The 21,050-nt window shown below is 37.6% G+C and overlaps 1 protein-coding gene across 8 annotated transcripts in view; it reads right to left on the reverse strand.

Moving 5' to 3' along the window:
• Window positions 1-21,050, reverse strand: part of ZNF536 (zinc finger protein 536) — a 343,980-nt gene that overhangs the window by 111,423 nt on the left and 211,507 nt on the right. For 7 of the 8 annotated variants that reach the window (XM_088171846.1, XM_014882212.2, XM_088171847.1 and 4 more), the window contains 2 exons: window positions 19,787-19,939; window positions 6,889-8,469 (listed from right to left, as the gene is read on the reverse strand). In XM_088171846.1, the coding sequence (XP_088027972.1) occupies window positions 6,889-8,469; window positions 19,787-19,939 (1,734 nt within the window). Of the gene's footprint in view, window positions 1-288; window positions 2,763-6,888; window positions 8,470-19,786; window positions 19,940-21,050 lie in introns of those variants that run through there. The other variant, XM_088171851.1, reaches the window with a different exon arrangement.

The following is a 21,050-nucleotide window of genomic DNA, read 5'->3' on the forward strand; positions in this document are numbered from 1 at the left end:
AATAGTGACAGAGGAGAAACAGGTCCCACATTCCCAAGGTATTTTCTGTGACAGAGGAAACAAGATGCTCCTCCTTATATACCTGCCTAATCACACATTGCCATTCTAATGCCTTAAAAGATGGGGCTTTTTAATAAATATAATTTACAACAAACAGCTTTGCAGAGTTTGCCTCTCAAAGCATCAAACAACTGTGGATTGCATGAGTGGTCTTCGGTCTGCCAAAAGGCACAACAGTTTCTCAGAGAGTTTTTTTGAATTAATCAACAAAATGACTCAAAACTGCACTAATGGTTAACAGCTTTTTTTTTTATTAGCAACACTGAGATAAGTTATTGAAGCATTTTAGTATTGTTTTACATTCCATTCAGAAGTGACCTAACTTGTAACTCCATATACATTTAAAGATATAGTTTGACACTTATTCAGAAAGCAACAATTATTAAAACTTACATACCTTCATTACCAGGAAACCTTAATATATTTTCTAATTACTTCCAACAATACTCTATTCCAAAGCACATGATAACCCACTAGAAGTTTACACATTTCACTTCAATCACAGGTTTTAAATTGTGGATGTCAGAGTGCTGTTCATTGAATTTTACTGTCTTTCTTGGTTAATATTGGAAAACCTGGCACAATATATTAAGCTAGAAATATTGCTTAAAGAATATGAAAAAAGATAACTACAGTATTTTTTCCTGCTAAAGCATTACAAAATACAGGACCATTAAAAACTCAAATAGAAATGACAATAAATAACCTTAAAAATGTTAAGAGAATTTTCACTCATACTAAAGTCCATTCCCTAAGCTTGCCAAACACATAAATAACAGAACATATTCAGGATCTCTATTTTTGTACTATTATGATGGTTTGTTATATACTGTGGATGTATTGTGTATACATATATTAATGCTTACACTTAAGGTATATGTTGTTTTCTTTGCTGAAACAATTAATAAGCCTCAGGTAATTATTTATCCCTGGCACTACAGGCATCTAGATAGGTGGGAGCAAACCTCAGAAATTCCAGATATGCAGTACTGTGCATAACAAGATCATCTCAGCATAAAGATATCCTAAGTTCCTTAGATTACAAGGATGAATTTGGTTATTTATTCCTGAAAGCCTGTAACATAAAATTATAATTGCTGTCAAATTAATTGTTTAAAATTGGCCTCATAATAGGTATTAATCGTACACTTAGTTTTGACTTACAAGAATGTCTAAATTGCTCATGTTTATGAGTAGTTATAGGAAATACTATACCTCAGACACAAGAATGTATATTCCTGAACCAAAACACAAACCAGAGCATTGTCTCACTTTGGAAAGACCTGGAAACATCTCTATGCCTCTGCCTAATCCCAAATTAGAATTTAAATTTGACCTGGATATGACAAAAACAATAAGAATATATTGTTTGAGAGATGAAACTTAGAGCAAAAATCATACAGCTCTAAGCTTACATCATTATTTTGTCTCTGCAAAGAAAAGAAAAGCCTTTCTGTGCTAGGGATTTGCCTTGGTGCGGCTGGCCACTGATGTCTGAAATCAAGGCACATACCAAGGCCTCCTTTTGCAAACACAATCCCCCTTTCAGATGTGCTGCTAGGAGGGACTGAATGCCTCCAGTCTGTCTGGGAATAGGAGGTACTCAGCACTTAGCTGTATCAGACATTTTAGGGGTTAATTTCCAGAAACATAAATGGAATGGGAATGTCACACCACAGTATGAAGAATGGTAAGAACTAAAAGTTTTCAACAGTAAACAAAACAGTGATACTGAACTTATCACCTGACCAATTTCTGATATAACAAAACACAATCAAATTAAATTACATGAAAAAAGCAATGAAATTTAAAGTCAAATAAACATAGGACCTGATTCTGCAATCCTTAGTCATGTAAGTAGTGCTACTCATCGAGAATGAGGGATGCAAGACTGGGCCCTTAGCTTCTGCTTAGGAAGTCAATGTTGATTCAGACAGTATCTCTTCTAGCCAAAAATATGCAGCAAAAGGAAAGTAACATAAACAAGGCTAAATGTCAACAGTGTTTGCAGACTTACAGACACCATCCATTTGTTTGTACTGAAATGACTGGCGAACCATTTGGCAAATACAATGCTATTCACAGACCGGCCCTTTTATCCAGCAACACAAACTTCACTGGATCACTGGCATTCCCAGTTAATTAAAAAAAGGAAGCAAGCCATATGAGTTTGGTTTGATATTGCCATGCAAATGGCACTGTGACATCCAGAAGTGTGTCTGAAAACCAGGCAGGGGCCGAGGTGCGGATCTGCCATGCGGAGGAACAGTTCGTACTCTAAAAGCTGGCCTTGGACCTCCTAACTGAAACTAAGAAACCTCTTCAAAAGCACGATAATGAGGGAAAGAAAAGTCTGCTGAAAAACTTTCACATCGTTTCATTCTGCCTTGTAGGAAAAGAATATTCTGGTTACTCCTCCAAGTGCAGATCAGGACAAAGCGTTCCTTAAGTGCGTTACATGATACTTTAAACGGGCAGGACTACAATTTGCTGCAGTAGGATGACCTTCCATTGCCTCGGAGCTGTCCTAGAGCTTGGATGTATCAGGCCTTTTGCTTCTTAATATGGATTTTGTAATTTAAAAGATCTGCAGTAAGGACTCAGGTGAAGCCATCACAAATAATTAAAAATCTTTTTCCGTGTTTCACGTGTTGGTGGTAGTTCTGACGGGGTTAGCATTATGATCTTTTTGGTTTTGACACCTGTGGCAATAAGCAATTTACAATAACTAAATTCACTATTTAAACATTGGGGTAGAGCACTATAATTATGTGACAATAAAGCTGTAATAATCTGCCACAATTGATCTTCCCCTTGCCCAGCCCTCTTGTCTGCGCTGCAGCTCCACATTTGGAAGGTATTTCAGAAAGTTACAATGCTGAACACTTTAATAATTCTGTGCAATGCTGAAAGCTTTGCTGCAAAGGAAACTGAAAGTGCTCAGCTCTTTGCAGGATCAGAACTCCAAAGCTGCTCCCATGCATCAGAGGGGCCCTGCCCTGTTTTCATACAGTGAAAGAAGTGATAATGGGGTGGAGCCTGTGCAGGAGAAAACAGCACTAATTGCAGAGGAAAGCAAGCATGAATGGAAGCAAATTAGATTTAGAGACAACATGGAACTAATACTTTTGGACATCATTCAGTGTGGATTCAATAGCACTAACCCATTAAGCAGCCAGCTAACACCCAGGACTATCTCTGGCCAGTAGCTCTGTAGCCCATCAGCTCTCCTTTGAAAGCCTAAGTATTTCCCAAGTAGCAAATGCAAGTAGGAAAATGTTACCATCTTGGTCACAAAGCAGAGAAATATAAAGGGGAGGAGAGAGAGAAGGGATAAAGGGTCTTGTCATGGAAGGTCTTGTGCACAAATCACAAGTAAATTAATGTACTGGAACATTATTGTGATACAACTACGTGTATATGAGAAGACAAGCAGAAAAAGAGAAGAGCATAAATGGAAAGGAAAACAGATCTTTCAAAACTTAAATATAAAATAGGTCTAGAACCTCCAAGCTTAACCTGTCAAATCAGCAAGGGCTGTGAAAGCAGAGTACCCAAATGCTCAAGACAGCTACCAAGCCATGGACCTTGGGTCTCCCCCCTCCCTGTTGGGTTACTTGCTGCCAAGCAGCAAGGAAAGGCCTGTCATCTTCTTAGGAACTGAGTGTCAGCAAAGGCTAACAAGATCCACTCCTAAGTAGAATCACTTGAGACTCCAAAACAAGGTACAGTTCAGGAGTAACTCTAAAATTATCAATGCTTTTTATTTTTTTCCTTCTGTTCATTCTGCTGTATAAGGAGAAATATTACAAAAATTCGTGATTTTTTCTCAGTAGCATTTTGACATGAAAATTTCTTTATTATGCAGTAATTATGGTTCTTTCCTAATTGTGTCTTTCATCCCTGCAGCCTGAAGCATGATAGGAGCATAAATGAATTATGTGTACATCATCAATCTCTCTCATTCTCCATTACAGGGAAACTGAGGACTGCTCCAACATGTGCAGTGACTTTCTGAAACACCAATGTGAGTTGGTGGCATTCTCCTCTAGAAACAAAACTTGTTTTGTGCCAAGATTTTTTGCTTAAAAACTGACCTATTATCTTAGGGTAAAATCTGCCATCTAAAAATGATCCACATGGATTGCTGAATACCCCAGCTTTTTAGGCAGCCAGAAATTCAACTCAATTAGCATGGCCAGCCAAAGATGCAATCTCAGCTTACTGAAGCTGAAATATTTTATTTCAACTATATTTCCTCTGCTCTCTGAGTGTGCAAGGACTGTTATCAAATGCATCAATGTTTTCTCTTGAGATGTCCACAACACACACATCACTGGCTGTAAAAAGGAGCACAAATGCACGGAGTCTCCCCAAACACAAAAGGAACATGAGAATCATGCCCTGAAATCGGATGCTGGAGGTGTGTCTCAAGTTTTCTGATCTCCCAGGCAGTAGGAAAGACAAAGGGAACCATGACTTTGGTCATGGGCTTCGTGCAGGAGGAAAGGAAGGAAGGCTAATAAATGAAGAGGGTGCTCCTGATTGCTAATCTGCAAGTGCAGAAACATCAGGTGGGATTCCTCACACTAACACGCACAGATGGAGTGTGATTTCACAGTAGAAAATGTCACTGAGAAAATGAAAACTCCCCCAAAACCATTACTTTCAAGTGGGCAGGGTCCAAGCCAATCAAACAAAAGAAAGGTTACTGACATAGGGCTTGTTCATATTAATCCACTTTTGTGTGAGATATTGAGATAAATGAAATAATGTATTTGTTATACTTATGTTCTGCAAACACCAATAGAATGACAGAAAATAATTTTAAAAAGCAATTTTTGGAAGGGGGGAAACAGAAGGACTCCTACTACATTTTCGATTAAAAATGGCTTAAAAAGTAGAACAGAGAGCTTCTGTTGTTTCTTTTTTTCCTTCATACTTCAAGTCAAATCCATTATCACTGGGCAGAGCTTGTGAAAGGGATATGGTCTTTAAATTCATATAAACTCAAGCTATCATAAAATGCCTGTTGAATTGATTGGAAGATGAAACAAAAAACTAATGGAAGTAACATGACCTCATTTCTATAAAAATATTAGAGGGTTTTTTCTGTTGTTGTTTTAAAAATCTCATGCCTGTGGAAAAGTATAAAGCTATTTTGCACAAAGCAACTAATCTTAGTTTTCCAATTTTTTTTAAACTTCTTTGTTTAGACAGTAATTCCTCTGCTCTATTTTTTTTCTTTTTTGCTAATTGATTGTACTCCACAAATGGTAAAAAAATCCAAATAGGATTTTACCTGCTGTAAATTAAATCAACTATTAACTCTTTTCAATAATGCAAATACTGATTTTGAAGAATCTGGAAATATTTCCAACTACCTAAATTCGTTCTTAGTGCACTGAGACACAGAAGTTTACAAGTAAGGCCACATGGATACTTGGGCAGATATTGGTTAAATGACAGATATTGGCAGGTAACGACAATATTGTAAAGTCACAATGCTCTAAGGATACAAGTGAGATAAACTTTGTGTGTAGATATCAGACTTTTTGTATCAGATCAACTAATACACATGGAAAAGCAGAGAGGGGCCTGGAGAGGGGGTTATGGCTTTGAGCATCTACACTCTGCCAGTAAAGTCAGACAAAGCTTCCACTAACCTTAGGTTAACCAGGGGAACCACTTTTAAGTGCTTGCAGATTGAGAGTTTCATTTTAAATTGTCAGGCTTTAAAACTGTTGATAGCATTTTCTTTTCTTTTTCTTTTTTTTTAACTTGAATACATTTTATTATGAATATTCAGCTCTGACAATGAGTTTTCTGATTAGTTTGAAGGTTAAGTGAAATGAACATTGCTGAAGTTTTTGTGTCCTTTGCTGACTCTGCTTTTTAAAGTGATACTGTTTTTCAAAGGATTTACACTCTAAAATCTCTTTCAAACAAACACTATTCTGACAAAATAGGAGCTAAATAATAAAATCAAAATCCTCAATCTCATTTGTTCCGAATAGGTTTAACTTTAATTCTTGTAAATATGAGGTGTGTGATATGAGGAAGTAAAACTGCAGTTTTGTAAATCAGAGACTTGAAAGGGTAAAAGATGGTTTTGTTTGTTTGGTATGGTGTTATTTTAATTACCTGGAGGCATATTCTTAATCAGGCAAATCACAAATTACACAACTGCTAGTTAGAATAGTGAAAATGGTCAAGTACTGCATGTGTGCCATTGAACCAAACCAGAAAATTATAATTTAAAAAATAATAATAAAAAAAAAAGAGGTAAAGAAAATAAGTGAAAGAAAAAATCTATTCAACAGGTAGACACATTCCATGCACTTGACCTTTGATTTCATTAATGTTGTGGTAACTGAACACACCCCAATCCAAAGAAAGAAAGGGGAAAAAAAAGAAAAAAGAGAGAAAGTAAGGCTTGCTTGGCAAAGCATCCAGTGTTTTTCATGGGTTCATGTATCAAATTACTGAAAAGTTTGCAAGTTACCATGTAAAATTTTTAAAACTTTTTCCTCCTTTAAGTATGCCAAAGCAGTAAGTATCCCCTTCCGATGCCACTAGCACAGATAGTCTATATTGCTGCTACTCTAGTTTAAAAAGCAAGTTCTTTCTAAAATCCTGTGTAAGTATGCATGCAGCACTGCTGATTTCAATGGAGTAGACCACATATAGGACAAGAATTTGGCCCACAGGGTTTAACATTTAAAAAAATGTATTACTAACAAACATGACTAAGTATATTTAAAGAGCAGCTTCATGATTCTGCACAAGAGTTTTCTGAAATGGTCTAAAAGAAGGTCTAAAACTTACCACACAAGTCAGGTCTCTTGATACATCCACTAGTTGCTGTGCTACTTGCAAGTCCATTAAAGGCTGCTAAGCCATCAGAGCTGTAAGCTCTTAGGACTGACAACATGTTCATCTGCTTCTCCAGGACCTGTGGACCCTGAACTTGGTCGGGTTTCATCACTTCTTGTGCAGTTTCGTGTGAGGAGAGAAGATTCTGACTGTGCCACTGCTTTTCTGAAGCTTGTGGCAGTGGTGATACAAGCCCTTGTGTGGGTTGTGAGGTGACTGCACTTTGTATATTGTCACCTCCTTCACTACTTTCTTTATTTAGGGCAGACAACTGCTTATTCATAATATCTGGTTCTGTGTCAATGTCCTCATCTTCAATGTTTTCTTCCTTGGAAGATTCCATATCCTCAGATGAAGCTATGTCAGAAAGGTCATCAATAGCACTTTTATTTACAGAGTCAGAGAGCAGAATATTTGGGTCATCTTCAGATTGTGTTTTTATTTCAGATTCATTACTGGTGCAAGAATTTTGTGTTCCCGTGCCAATAACACCAGGATAAACACCAAACTGCTTATAGAAGTCTGTTGTAAAATTACAAAAAGTGGATTCCATGTGGCTGGGCCAGGCAGCGCTCTTTTGCTCTCCAAGGGTCTCTTTATTTTGTCCTTGGGTCATTTTCTCAGGAGCTGAGTCCAGCTGGCTCAGCATGTTTGAAACTCCTGCCTCCTTGCTGGACTGCACAGAGGAGGGGAGCAAGCTCACTTTGTTCACCGAGGCTGGAACCTCTCTAGACTGCTCTTTGTTGTTGCCTATGATGTTGTCTTTACGTTTAGCCTTGCCCAAGTGATTGGCTTGGAGGTGCAGAGCCATTAGCTCCATGGATGAAGTGGTAAAGGAACAGAACAAGCAGCCATGCCAAGCAATATTGTCTTGTACAGTGACAGAGGAGCCTGGCAGGGAGGCTGCATCCGGCCTTACCGACAAGTCCAGAGGCTCGTATTGCGACTTTTCTGTTTTCCGCTGTGAGGACTTGCTATTTATCTTCTCCTCACCACCATCTGAGCCCAGAGCTTTTGCTGAAAGTGGATCTGAGAGAGCTTTATCCTTCATTTCTTTTTCTTTCTTCAAAGAACTTAGGACAAAGCTGTCCATGAAAGCTTGCAAAGACCCTTGAAAGTTCACACCGTTCCCGACCATGTTCTGGTAAGCACGGCCAAGTTCAGAGAAGTGTGTTCCTTTGGAAGATATGTCTGAACCCTTCATACTTTCTGAAGATCCTTCAGATGACATTCCAGCTGCCTGTCCTTGCTGATCTCCAGAAGGCAGCATTCCTGACGTCCACTGCTGTGAGACCATGCCACTTCGGAAGTCGATACCAGGAAGTCCCTTGAAGGCTCCTCTCAATATGTCTGGTCTAATAAACACAGAACTTTTACTTGGTGTCTCATCCTTGTGTTCCTGACCTGCACTCTGCCCAGAGAGGGGTCCTGCTCCGTTCTGTCGCTCCCGATGGTGTCGTTCCAAGTGGTATTTGAGGGATGCAGACTGAGTGCCAGCATAGTCACAATGGGGACACTTGTAAGGCTTCTCACCTATGGGTGTGGACAAAGAGGAAAATAAAAAGAGAGTTAACTGTGCTTTGGTCTGTGGATGAGTGGAGAAATTAAATAATCAGCATTAGCTGCTTAAAAACAAGAAGATCTTGGTACTAATAATTCATTTTTTAAAAAGAAACGCCTTTAATCGAAGTCTAATTCATAAACTGAGTATTTCTAAAATGGGTTTCCAGAATGTGGGGCTATTCAGGAATGACCTGGTATCTACACACAATTAGACATCCTTTTCTTAATCTAACATGTAGAAAACTGTTGTAGAATTAAAAGCTATGATTATGAAAATGAAGCATAACAATTTCAACCACAGTAATCATTAAAAGTACAAGTTTAAAAAAAGGGAGACAAAGAATGTAACAAATGGATGGTTGCAATATTTTGTGTATACAATTGCTCTAAAATTTGTTTAAATTATACACATGGAAACCATTTTTAAACCTAAAAATTTTATGGCACTGTTACGCAAGACTGAAATGAATGATTTAAGTCTTGCTCTGCAGTAAATCATGGATATAATTAGCAAATGGCATACTGCACAAGTAATTTATCATTATTTGGAGGGCACCATTCCAGAAGGATTCAAAGATCTGCAGACCTACTGCATTGTTTCTAAATAAAGAACTATAAATACAGATTCTATAAAATATTAATATCATTACACCACATTATGATTGCAGCACATAAGAACATATAGTTAAAATAAAAATTAGTCTGTAAAAAGGAAATCAAGTAATAAAAAGTGCGAAATATATTTAGTTTCTGTATTTGAAATTAGTATTATCTACTGGTTTTTGCAGTCCTTTAATTTTGTACTAATGACATTTCTAAGGCTCAAGTAGTAAAATGTGTAATTTACCTACCATAAGCACTTTTCTAGGTTTGGCTTGAATAGAGTTTTAAAACATATAAGATTATTTCCATGAATTAAATAAATATTTGAAGTCCACACTAAACTTTTATTGTTCTACCTATACTTTCAAAGAGCCAGAAGATTTTACATATATAATAAATATTCACATATAGTCATAAAGACATATCTGAAAAGAATGTACATCTATGCAAAAGTGTATCTAAATTTTTGCAGAGCACTGTTAGCAATGCAGAATTCCTTTTAAAGGAAAAAGTATGGAAATCCTTACTAAAAGTGACAGAAATCTGAAAGACCTGCAAGCTGTCAATATTGCCAATTGTTTCTATGAGGGAGCTCTGCAAGAAGAAGAAGAAATTATTTTCTCTAGGTAGCTTTTTTTTTCTAAGTGATGCAAAAGACAAAGACAAGCCTCTTCAAATGGTATAATGGAAACATTTGTTTTGAAAACTTCCTCCACAGTAAAAATGCTGTATAATATTATGTAGTCCACCAAACCAGCTGGAAAGTTATCCGCTTTCAAATAACCTCAAAATCTGCTAAAAACAAAATGGAAAATCTTTCAAACTTCTGTTATTTAAGCTAGAGGTTCAATTAAATAATAAATACTTGGGAAGTAAATACTTGGGAAGTTGCTGCTCGCAGTGATGGCAGGAATTTACTAATGAGATGCGAGCCCAGAACACTGCCCTGCCCATGGAGCGCTGCACGAGAGATCCCTGACATGAGCAGGGGCTGGAAATGTGCTGCAGTCCAGCCTGGGCTGAAGCAGCTTACAAGCACTGGAAATTCTAAATCCATAACATAATCCTAAAGCTAAACGGTGAGACATGAGAGCTTTATATCAAACCACATCAATCGACCTTTTTAGAGGAGAGAAGCGCAGAACCTCAAACAAGAGGTGCTCAGCAAAGGAGAGGCAGTAATTAGCATGGTTCATGCTTCAGGCCTCGGTCCACACAGCTTAACAGAAGAAATCAGATTTAAACATTTCAATGAAACTTCTGAGTCTTTCCCAATCACCTAATTAAGCTCTGGCGCTTCACCGATGAGGAGCAGGGGCTGTGTTTAGTGGGAGTTGTGCAGAAACAAACAGTTCCTACTGAACCCCAAACCTGAGACAGAGCACTCCTGTCTGGGCTCCCCTGCTCCCAGGTGCACACACACAGCCGTCACAGGCCTTTGGGGGCAGGGACAAGGACAGAAGACACTGGCTGTCTATTTGTTTGCATTTCTGCAGGGCTATTTGGGAGTGTGCAAACTCTGACAGCTGTGCTGCCAGTCAGAGCAGGGACAGACAGTAATGCTGGGTTTACAGCATCTTCTCACTGTAGTATTTTTGGAGCCACTTTCAGTTGTTCTGATGTTTGTCCCACCAGTTACTGTCAGCAGTCACTAGTGACTTCTGACACAACTGAAGTAGTTCAGGTGTTGCCCAAGACATAATGAGACTGGTGAAAAACAAGCGCCAGACTCTACAGGGTTAAACATTCTCTCTTTTGAATTTTCACTCCTCTTAATTGAAAAGCTCTTCCTCAGCATCCCCTATGCCTCCACGGAAATCTTTAACACAATTATATTGAGCACTTCCTTTTATTCTAACGATAGTTCAGTGTGTTTGCACTGCACATCAAGTGGCACCATCAAAAAGTGTGTCCCAGCATTGCAGGCACTACATCAACTGCTGGAGAACTGTTGCAGAGAGAAGGAGAAATTTGTAATATTGTCTGTACTGATGTTGCTAAAAACATGCAGAAACTGCTTAGAGCAGTATGCATATGTAAAAATGGGTACAAGTAAGTTTACAAATGCTAACTACAGAAAATGCTAGTTCTATTTTGTACTTCTAAAAGTACCTTCAGTCTACAGCCCTGGGCACAACATACTCTTATTCTGAATTGCTAGGCCTTGAAGTCATTCTATTTTCTGCTCTAAGGCCTCTCCACACCCCGAGCTTCTTTTCAGCAGAGGAGATCTGCACACAGCTCGCCATCAATGCCATGAGCGTTGGACTGAAAGAAGCCACTGACTGAGACAGTGTGATAAAAAGTTCAAATCTCTCCCAGCCTTGGTGTGCTGCCTTTGTGGTGCTCCCACCCCTCACATGGCTAGAAATGAGATCTAAAGCTGAAGGTCTGAAACTGAACTCAACATGTAGCAACACGCTGTGCCACCTTTGCAACTGGCCAAACAGCATTGTTCAAAGGGAGCTATTGAAAACCTTGCTGTTCTCTTCCAGATCCAAATACTGGCAGTGGTTAGTTTACTTCAAAGCAGTCCTAAATGCTGCTATTTCAAGGGCAGGCATTGGGAGAAGGGAGTAGGATGGAGTCAATCATCTTTGAATCTTTTTAATTTAGTCTGTCAGGATTTCCTAAATTCAGTAATTGTGCAGTTATTTAGATGCTACTTCATCCATTCAAATTAATAACCAGCTACACCACCCTGTATAAGACCCCGTACAAATGACAAAACAGAGTTATAAACTGCTGTTAGAAAAATCCCAGTCTAACCTCAAACCAAGCCAGTTTCAATGGAAAACCCAAAGGATCACTAATTTTCAGGATTCTATCAGCAAATGCAGTGGTACATGTCCAAAGAACACTGCAGGGGACAAGGGAGGTAGGCTATGATTCTTGTTAGAAGACAACCTGTTTGTGTCTCATACTTTGAGGAAAGGTTTCAGAGAATTCATCCTGGTGTAATGACTACCCTGGTATTATTGCCAAGAGCAGTGTCTGGATGAGTTATTTAACACTTAATATCAGTTCACATAAATTAATGTTGCCATGTAGGAGTGAGGGAACATGACTTTTTCAAAATAATTTTCTGCATTTCATATCCAAGAGTCATTTTTCATTGTTCACAAAGGCAATAGCCAGCCTGGATTTGCTAATTCTCTGTCCCTGTCTGCCTGGATGCCTGCAAACTTTTTCACAATGGAGTAGGATGAAAGAATATTCCAGCATGTACAATGAACAAAACCAAAAAATCTGACAGGGAGTACCTTATCTGGGCAGCATAATCACAGTTCTGATCTACCTGCTGCTCTGGTTTACAAGACACAAGATATCTCAGAGGAACTATTTTATATCAGGATAAAGTAAAACAATAAAAATTCAATGCTGCTGTAAAATCTGCACAAAAGCTTGGTGGATAACTGGAAACAGACATGTTGCCCAGTAGAATCAGGTCTACTGAATAGCAGGTTTATAAACCACCCAGCTGTATAACTTATAAAAGAGATCCCCCGTCCTGCCCAGAACACAATCTGACCCTACTGGTCAGGGGAACCATCTGCTGTGGGCTGTGCAAGGAGACCACAGCCAGATTATAACCAGATTTACAGATTTTAAGGCCAGAAGGGACAATTATGATCATCTAGTCTTATCTGTTCTACAACACAAGCCAAAGATCCTCACACGATAATTCCAGCATTAGAGCATAAATACATTTTGAAACAAAACTTACCTGCTTCAGTTTAAACAAATTATGTTTCAACAATGGCAGGGAATAAGACTCCAACATGTCCCTAGGTAAACTGTTTGACTGATTAAGTACTTTTACAGCTCAAAATGTATGCCTTATTTCTAGCTTGAATTTGTCCAGTGTTTGCTTCCTACCACTGAACCTTGCTACATTTTTCCCTCTTAGATTGAACAGATTTTTTAAATTAAAAAGTCTTTTTCCTGAGGAAGGTATTTGCAGACAGAAAAACAGTCACTTCTTCACCTTCTCTCATCCTTGAGTGGAACATCCTTGCCAATTTTTCAGTGTCCTTTTAAATTATGGGTACCCACTAAAGCTTTGATGAAATTTCAACTTGATAGCAATTTTATACAGTCCAAGACTGTGTTTACATCCATAGATTTAGCAATCAACTAACAGCTCATATTCTGTTGCTTCTCTACCACAGTCCCAGGCCCAGTTCATCACCGCCTCCAGTATTTTTTCCTTTACATGTTGCTGATTTAAAATTCATATTGTTGAAAAGAGCCCACTTGACTAAGTGACTAATCAGTGCCTCCCCATGATTTTTAGCATCTTACCATTTTTTGTGCCATTGGTAAATTTTATCAACAGTGATTTTTATATAGTCTTCCAAATAATGACAAAATACCAAATAGATGGAGCTGAAAGCACTTCTGTGGAACTGAGCATTTATCTGCCATTTCATCTCTGTATACTGATTTTTGGGGGATTTTTTGTTTGTTTTGGTGGTGGTGGATTTTTTTTGTTGTTGTTTTTGTTGTTGTTGTTGTTGTTGTTGTTGTTGTTTCTTTATTTTTTTTTGCTGGGGGATTTCCACATAGAGAGCAGGTTACTTTTGTGAGAAGAAATTTGATAAAACTTCCTTTCATAAAATAAAATTGAATTAACTATGCTACCAATTTTCAATTAGTTAACCAGTTCATTTTCTAACTTCACCCCAAACTTTTATCAGGGTAGTCCGAATTTCAAGGTCTTAATATTCTTTCTTTTGGGAAATACAAAAATAGCCATAGCTTTATTACCACTATGAGTACTGTGGATCTTGCTCTGTGTTCCCAGACAGTTTTTGGGCATTTTTTTCAATGAACTTTAATGATTTGGAGAGCTCTTCAGCCAGAGTTTTAAAGATTTTATCTATAAGTTATCCAGTCTCATTCATTCTAAAAAAAGTTAAAATGCAGTGAGCTACAGCATAGCAGCCTCATTACTTAATGGGGGCAGAACTGTGTCATTGGAAAATGCTTATGGGAACCATCATGCTGCTTTCTGAGAACACAGCAGAAGAGTTTTAGTCTTCTATACCATGGTTAATTCTTGTCCAGTATTAGCAAGATACCAATTGTTTGGCCTGTCAGATCCACAGAATTTTACCCCATTTTCCATAACCCTCCTAGACACATACATATTTCTTACTATTGCTTTTAGTTTCCCTTATCAAATTTCTTTACTTCTATTGATTTAAACTTAGTGCTGTGAGCTTCTTTATTCATTTTTCATACATAAAATACAGCTTGTCAACAATCTGTCCTGCACCCCACACTCCCTTTCCCCACTGAATGCCCCTCTCTCCCTTTTAAATAAGATTTCATGAGGGATTGTGCCCTTCTGCTCCTCGTGGTGCTGTTCCTCAGCACAGTGACAGCTCTGCACTAGGGCAAGAACCCCAACCCCAAACACTTGGCAGCCCCACTTGCAGTGGGACAATGTGAGCTGCAATTCCACCCCACACATTTCTTAACAAGCTACAGTTTGCTTTCATGCAAAGCAAATTAAATCAAACATCTTACAATTCCAGAGAATACTGCTTAATGAAAATATTGAAAACATTTTCCAGCATTTTTTATTTTACCATTGAAACAGTTATTGATAACCTATTTTATCCATTGTGCAGTAGATATTTTAGAAATGAATTGCTGTATGGTTTAATTAGTTCATTATTATGCCTATTCTTACACGGTAATTTCTTTTATCATTCTAATCATTCACTTCACACTTTTTAAACCAAATGGAATATCAAAGGTTCTGTAGGATTATTTTTGGATCCTGCACATGTTTCACCACACAATTAATCTGTTTGTCAGAAATATTAGTTAACTTCTTCTCTTTACTACTTTTCTTTACTAGTCATTTTTCTATGTTGTATAAGATGAAACTACCTGTAACAGGACAGAATTTTGATGGTTTTACTAAATATTAAATATTATTATTTATTATTAAATATTTTTCATTTGTGTACTTGTCATCACTATAAAATATTTTAATTTTTATAAACTTTTATAATTGAATATTTTCATTCATTTATATCTCATCTGCAATATTTATTTAGTCTTTTTACATGTCTTTACTTAGTTAAAATGCAGAGAGATAAATACAGTTGTTACTTTGCAGGGAAGATTCAGTACATTAATATAAACTGTACACAATTCCCCCAAAGCATATATATATGTTGTAAACCTGAAGACTTTTTACACAGCTGCTTATTGCTAAACAGTGCCTTGTCCAGAAGGGGACAATCTGTGTCTCTAATTGCTGTCACTGAAGCTGAGATTCATTATGTGACTTTCCCATTAAAATGTGAGCATTAATTTGTATAATGAAATATCACCCACTGCAGTGTTCATTAGCCATGCCCTACTGTATACTGCACATTGTTAGCTACCTAGAAACTGTAGTTAATTTCACTAATGGATATTTCCCTACTTAGTGTTTGGTAGGAAATTTATACTGTAACATTACCTCTTAAACTTTTAAGGAAATTTAAATTCAATCAATTATTTTCAACAAAAGTTTGGGATGTCATTAAGACAGGAGAAAAGGCATGCTGTACAATGTTAAGGATGGGAAATCTGGAGGAATCTAGAGAAATGAAAAGTCCTTTTAGTTCATCTTAGAAATGTAAGAATAAAGGATGTTCAATACCAAAATTGTCTCCTCTTGGAGCACACATACCCATTTTCCTTAATTATTCATATTGCTCATCCCACTACAAGCGCCTTCAGAGAATGGCAACAGGCAGTCTTTTTTTAGGAAGGAAATGTGAATTGAATTCATTTAAAACAGCACCATTTTTACTGTATTTCATCAGTTCATCTAAGCATGGTTTAAAATTGGCTAGTCACATTTCCAAGGGAAAATGCAGTAACACTGTAAATGCATATAATCCATCTAATATATGCTAGATGTGTGTCACACATATCGTAACAGACTCTCAGTCAATGGACACAGCCCTGCCAAGTTTTTTCTTCCTATTCATCTCTTTCTTAGGTTCCTCCTGTTTAGCACAATCCAAACCATCTTTCCTTTGCTTGTGCACATTATCCTTTTTCCTTTACTCAAGGGATTTAATTTCATCTGTTATACTGGGAATATACCTGAGCATCTAATGACAGCACAAGCCCAAACTGGTCTATATCTGCAGTAGCTTCTGAGGATTAATGCAAGGTGCAAGGAGGTGATTGGCTCCAGCTCCTACGTAATGTCCCCTGTCAAAGGCAGGACATAAGATTTAAGAAATAACAAATGTTAATTTCTTACACGTGACTGTTTCTGCACAGTCCAAAGGCCAAGGCATGCAATGTAAAACCCACATCACTTATTGTGTTTCAAAGGGGTTGAAAGTGCTCAGGAACATAAAGGAGATGCTCAGTTTCCTGAATGAAGGGACCTTAAGTTGTTGCCTCCAGAGGAGCAAAATTACAGCTCTAGAAGCCCCTGCATATGACACGTGATAGGTCTGAGATACTCAGATGGTTTTCTTTTTCACAAAATCTGAGCATCTCGGAGCCTTTTGTGATCTACCCTTCTCAGCTGTATGAGGCACTATTTTATAGCAAGGAGGCTGACTCTCAAATTGGGCAGCCCCCCAAATGCCTGCCATGCCCTGCTGTGCACAGACAGCTCTGCCCTGCCCCTGCTCTCCTCTGCAGAGTTTGTGTGAGCTGGGAGGGCAGCACCACCCATCTCTGGCCACTGGTCAGCATAAAGAGCTCATCTAAGAGGGCACAACGAGCTCTGTCTGTACTCTCTAAGACCCAAGGCTCTCAAGCATTTTGGCCTGAAAATCCTTCCTGTCTCCATTCAGGGCAGTCCCAGGGAATTGTCTCATCCATCAACTGTTTTTAGAGCAAGAAAGAGGAGAAACTGATTTCACATAATTATGCCCTTTTCCTCTTATCACATGGGAACAATCAGAAATCATATCTTACTATCTTACTTTCAAAGCTCTTCCTGCCTAAATATCCCTGAGCTAGACAAGAAAAATCCTCTACAGTTGTGTTGGGATAAAACTGAGTATGCTAAATAAAATGTTGATTTGTTTGGTTGTTGTTTTTTTTTTTTTTTTTTTTTTTTTTTTTTTTTTTTACCTTCACAGGCTTATTATGTGATAGCAAACCACACAGAAACCAGGGCTTAGTGTGGAGTAGGTTGCAACCATGAAATATTCAACAGAAAAAAGAAGCAACCCAAGCCACTGGCTAATTCTTCAAAAACAGCACACAGCTTCTTCCTCTTGTGCAAGATTAAGCTGCTTCTCCAGCTTTTTTGGGCCAATTGCCACAGAAGCACCTCCTGGCTGGATCAGGCTTTGGGTCTGCTCTTGGCATGAGTACCAAACCAGCCCAGTCGTGTGCCTCCAAACACACAGATGTTCGAAGGAACCTGACTTCTGCTGAACTGCTTGAGCTCATCTCTAACAAACAGGTGCTGTGAGAACAAGAACAGTAATTGAGTTAATGTAGTGGAGAAATACAGTAAAGTGTTTTTTATCAGTCAGTTATATGATCCAGGCATATAATAAAGACAGAGTGTGACATAAAAGGCAGGAAACTGTCCCTGAGAAGCATGAGCTAACCAATATTTGTTTAATAACTGGTATCTATAACATCACTTCCACTTACGGCAAAGCAACTTAATTTTTATTTAATAACTCTAGTAATTTGCCAATTTACATTTTTATATTATTTATTAGGATTATTTCTAATATGTAAAAACATTGCTTCACTTAAACATACTCTTGTCATTATTTACAAATACTTTGTTCTCAACCTAATGGAAATTGATCTTTACCTATTTTAAAATTATAATGATTTTTAAATACATTATAAATGTTGTTTCCATAGTTTCTTTTTTAAAAAAAAAAATTTTATATTATACAGTTTATTTTTTTCTTGTTTTAATTTTCTTTAGTCAGTATTAATATGCAATTTTAATGGCATATTTCCATTGTAATTAATTTATTTTCCATTCGTTCTAAGGCACAAATTCCATATATAATCACTGCCATGTTTAACATAAGAACAAAGTGATCACTATATAATAAAACAAAATGAAGAGATGGGTCAATGCTATTTTGAAGAAATTTTTTTTGCCTCTCAAATACTAAAAATGTCAAACGCTTTGACCTCCATAGTTATAAGATTATTTTACAATAAAATAACTACAATTTCTTTACTTTTACTGCATTGGAGAGCACACAAATAGGGTTTTCACCAGGTTTCTTCTTCGACCCCCCCCCCCCCCCCCCCCCCAAAGTTCAACACACAGAGAAGAATTTTCTTGCCCTAAATCGTTTGCAATCCAACCAGAGAAAACTACATGAGGGTGCCAAATTTTAAATTTCAGTGTGGTATACTCCTACTTCACAACTCAAAAAAAAAAAAAAAAAAAAAAATAGAGTGAACAAATTTTCCCATTTCAGTAATGTTTTCCTTTAAATAATTTAAATAATTTTAATTTTCTATTTTTCCAAAATCAGGCCTCACATTCACAAACACAACATTAAGTATTAGACCTGTGCATGCACATAGGAGAAACATGACTGCTGATTTTGAGAAGGGAGGGAAACATTGGTACTTCAGTGAAATAAAAAATAAAAGAGAAGTTTTTCAAGTAGGAGGTATAGCTGGAATGTATTTTTTCATGCAATTATTTTACCTTCCTAATAGGAAAGTAGCAGTAAAATTCTGAAATTCAATTAACACAGTTTAAAAAGAAAATTACAATTATGGGGCCTATTATGTCTGTTTCCAAAAAGAAGTATCCCAAATCTCAAGTTTTAAATACTCTCCCAAAGCCTACTATGACAATTAACACTGGGAAGAAAACAGGATCCTATTGACCATTTACAGAATTTCAAATGATGTCAACAGGACCTGAGGATTACAATATTTTATGTCAGAATTTAATTATGGATAAAGTCTTCTTAAACACAGACTATGTCTCCACATGGACCTTGCCATGCACATATGTACTTTCAAGAAAACAAAATATTAAAACTTAAATGGAGTGGCTAGAAATAACTAGTGTTGAGAGCAGTCCTCTCAGTGAGAGAAATACCAAAACAAAGTGAGTATCCAGCCCAGTAGCAAATCTCTGTAGGGTAAAATGTTGTGATTGTTACTGAAATAAAATATGGGAAATTTTACCATGGTGCAAAGCATGACAAGTTTTATTACTCACAAATACTGAGTCGTATGAGTCCTACTGGGGAGGAAAAAAAAGCAGATCTGTGGAGCTGATGCATTCATATGAACAGTGAGAGGTTAAAAATGAGCATGCTAAATGGAATAAAAATAGTAACTGAGGAAAACATACAGAATCCCTAAGCAGATGCTAAGGAAGGCCTTTGAAGCAGTTAGTATAACTAAGTCTGAAACCAATAGGCTTATGCCTATTGAAGGACAAGGGTAATTGAAGGAAACAGTGATGAAGCAGGGAAGGAGACAGAAATAACCTCAACTGGGAAAAGATGATTCTATTAAAGTGGTCTTTATCCAACAACACATTCCTTGTGCTTTTATTTAAGACTGTCATACATCTTTCTCAAAAGACTTTCTCCAACTAATAAGTCCAAATGTACAGTGGGAATTCAGGCTCTAGGCACAATCCATGTTAATCCACCCCCACACACACGTGTGGCTCACTTGTTCCTCTCACCTGTGTGTATTCTCAAGTGGACCTTTAAGTGGTGGGACGTTCTGAAAGTTTTTCCACAATATGGGCAGTCTTTCATGGCAGAACCGAGGCTCCTGTCTCTCAGTAAAGCTGGCTGCTGGACTCCTACAGATCTCCCAGCTTCTTCTCCAATGTCTGCAACACAGAAATGTTCTCACATCACTTCAGCACATGTCAGAAGTTGTTCTCACTAAAACTGCTAACACAACACAAAGTTAAACATGTCAATACTACACCTGTCTATTTCATTCTTTAAATCTGACAGAATGCTGACAATTCATGTATTTTCTTGTTATTGTCTTAAATTATTTCATCTTTTCTATCATGTTTTTAAGCAGCATATGGTACCTTTATATACTGAATTATACAAGAAAAGAAACAGCTGTGTCAGCAGCTGGTTTGATTTCTTCTTTTGCTTAGTTCCTATTAATTTTTTCCCCAAAAGTTTGAGATTGTTTTTCTGTTGAATCTATTTAATTTATAAGTATTGTGAAAACCTGTAGGCTTTTATAGGAAAAAAGTTTGCAACAGTTTATTAAAACCTCATAAAACAAGAGAATTGTAATCATGGGGGGTCCAAGAGCACTGACAATGTCTACATACAAAGCTAACCAACTTCCTCTGCAACATCTCAGCACTGGAATTATAGCAGGCAACCTAAAGGGTGGCCTAATATCATGTGGAAAACAATGAAAAAACTGGTCAGATGAGGGGGATTCCATCTCCCTCTCACCCGCAGCTCCTGCATTCTCTCCTTCAGAGTTCACAGCCACACTTATTCTTTGCATCATAACACAATGGGTGAGACTCCAGGACACCTCTTCTCTCTCCTGATATAAAGAAACAGTCATTTCAGCCATCTTGAATGAACTGCTTTTATCCAAGCAGGCAAGGAATAAAATAACTTACCAAAAGACTGACATAGAAATTGCAAAAAAAATTGCATGGGCATAAAAAAAAAATCATTATACAAACCACACAAGGCTCATCCATCATCTTGTACATAGAGGGTCATGTAATATCACTATAAGCATCAATTCAATATCTCTATAAGCACCAATTCACGATTTCACCAAAAACCAAAGGCAAAGGCTGAAGCTGTGACCCGGATTGACACTCCTGGCACGTCAGGAGCAGGACACATGGGCACAGCATCACACCCTGGGCAGAGCTCAGCTATCTGGGTTACATCCAGGTGGGGAGCACACAGTTAAAACCTGCTCACAGAGTCTTGATTATTTCAACC

Source organism: Sturnus vulgaris, chromosome 12 (assembly GCF_052056855.1).
Source record: "Sturnus vulgaris isolate bStuVul1 chromosome 12, bStuVul1.hap1, whole genome shotgun sequence".
Taxonomy (NCBI): Eukaryota; Metazoa; Chordata; class Aves; order Passeriformes; family Sturnidae; genus Sturnus; species Sturnus vulgaris.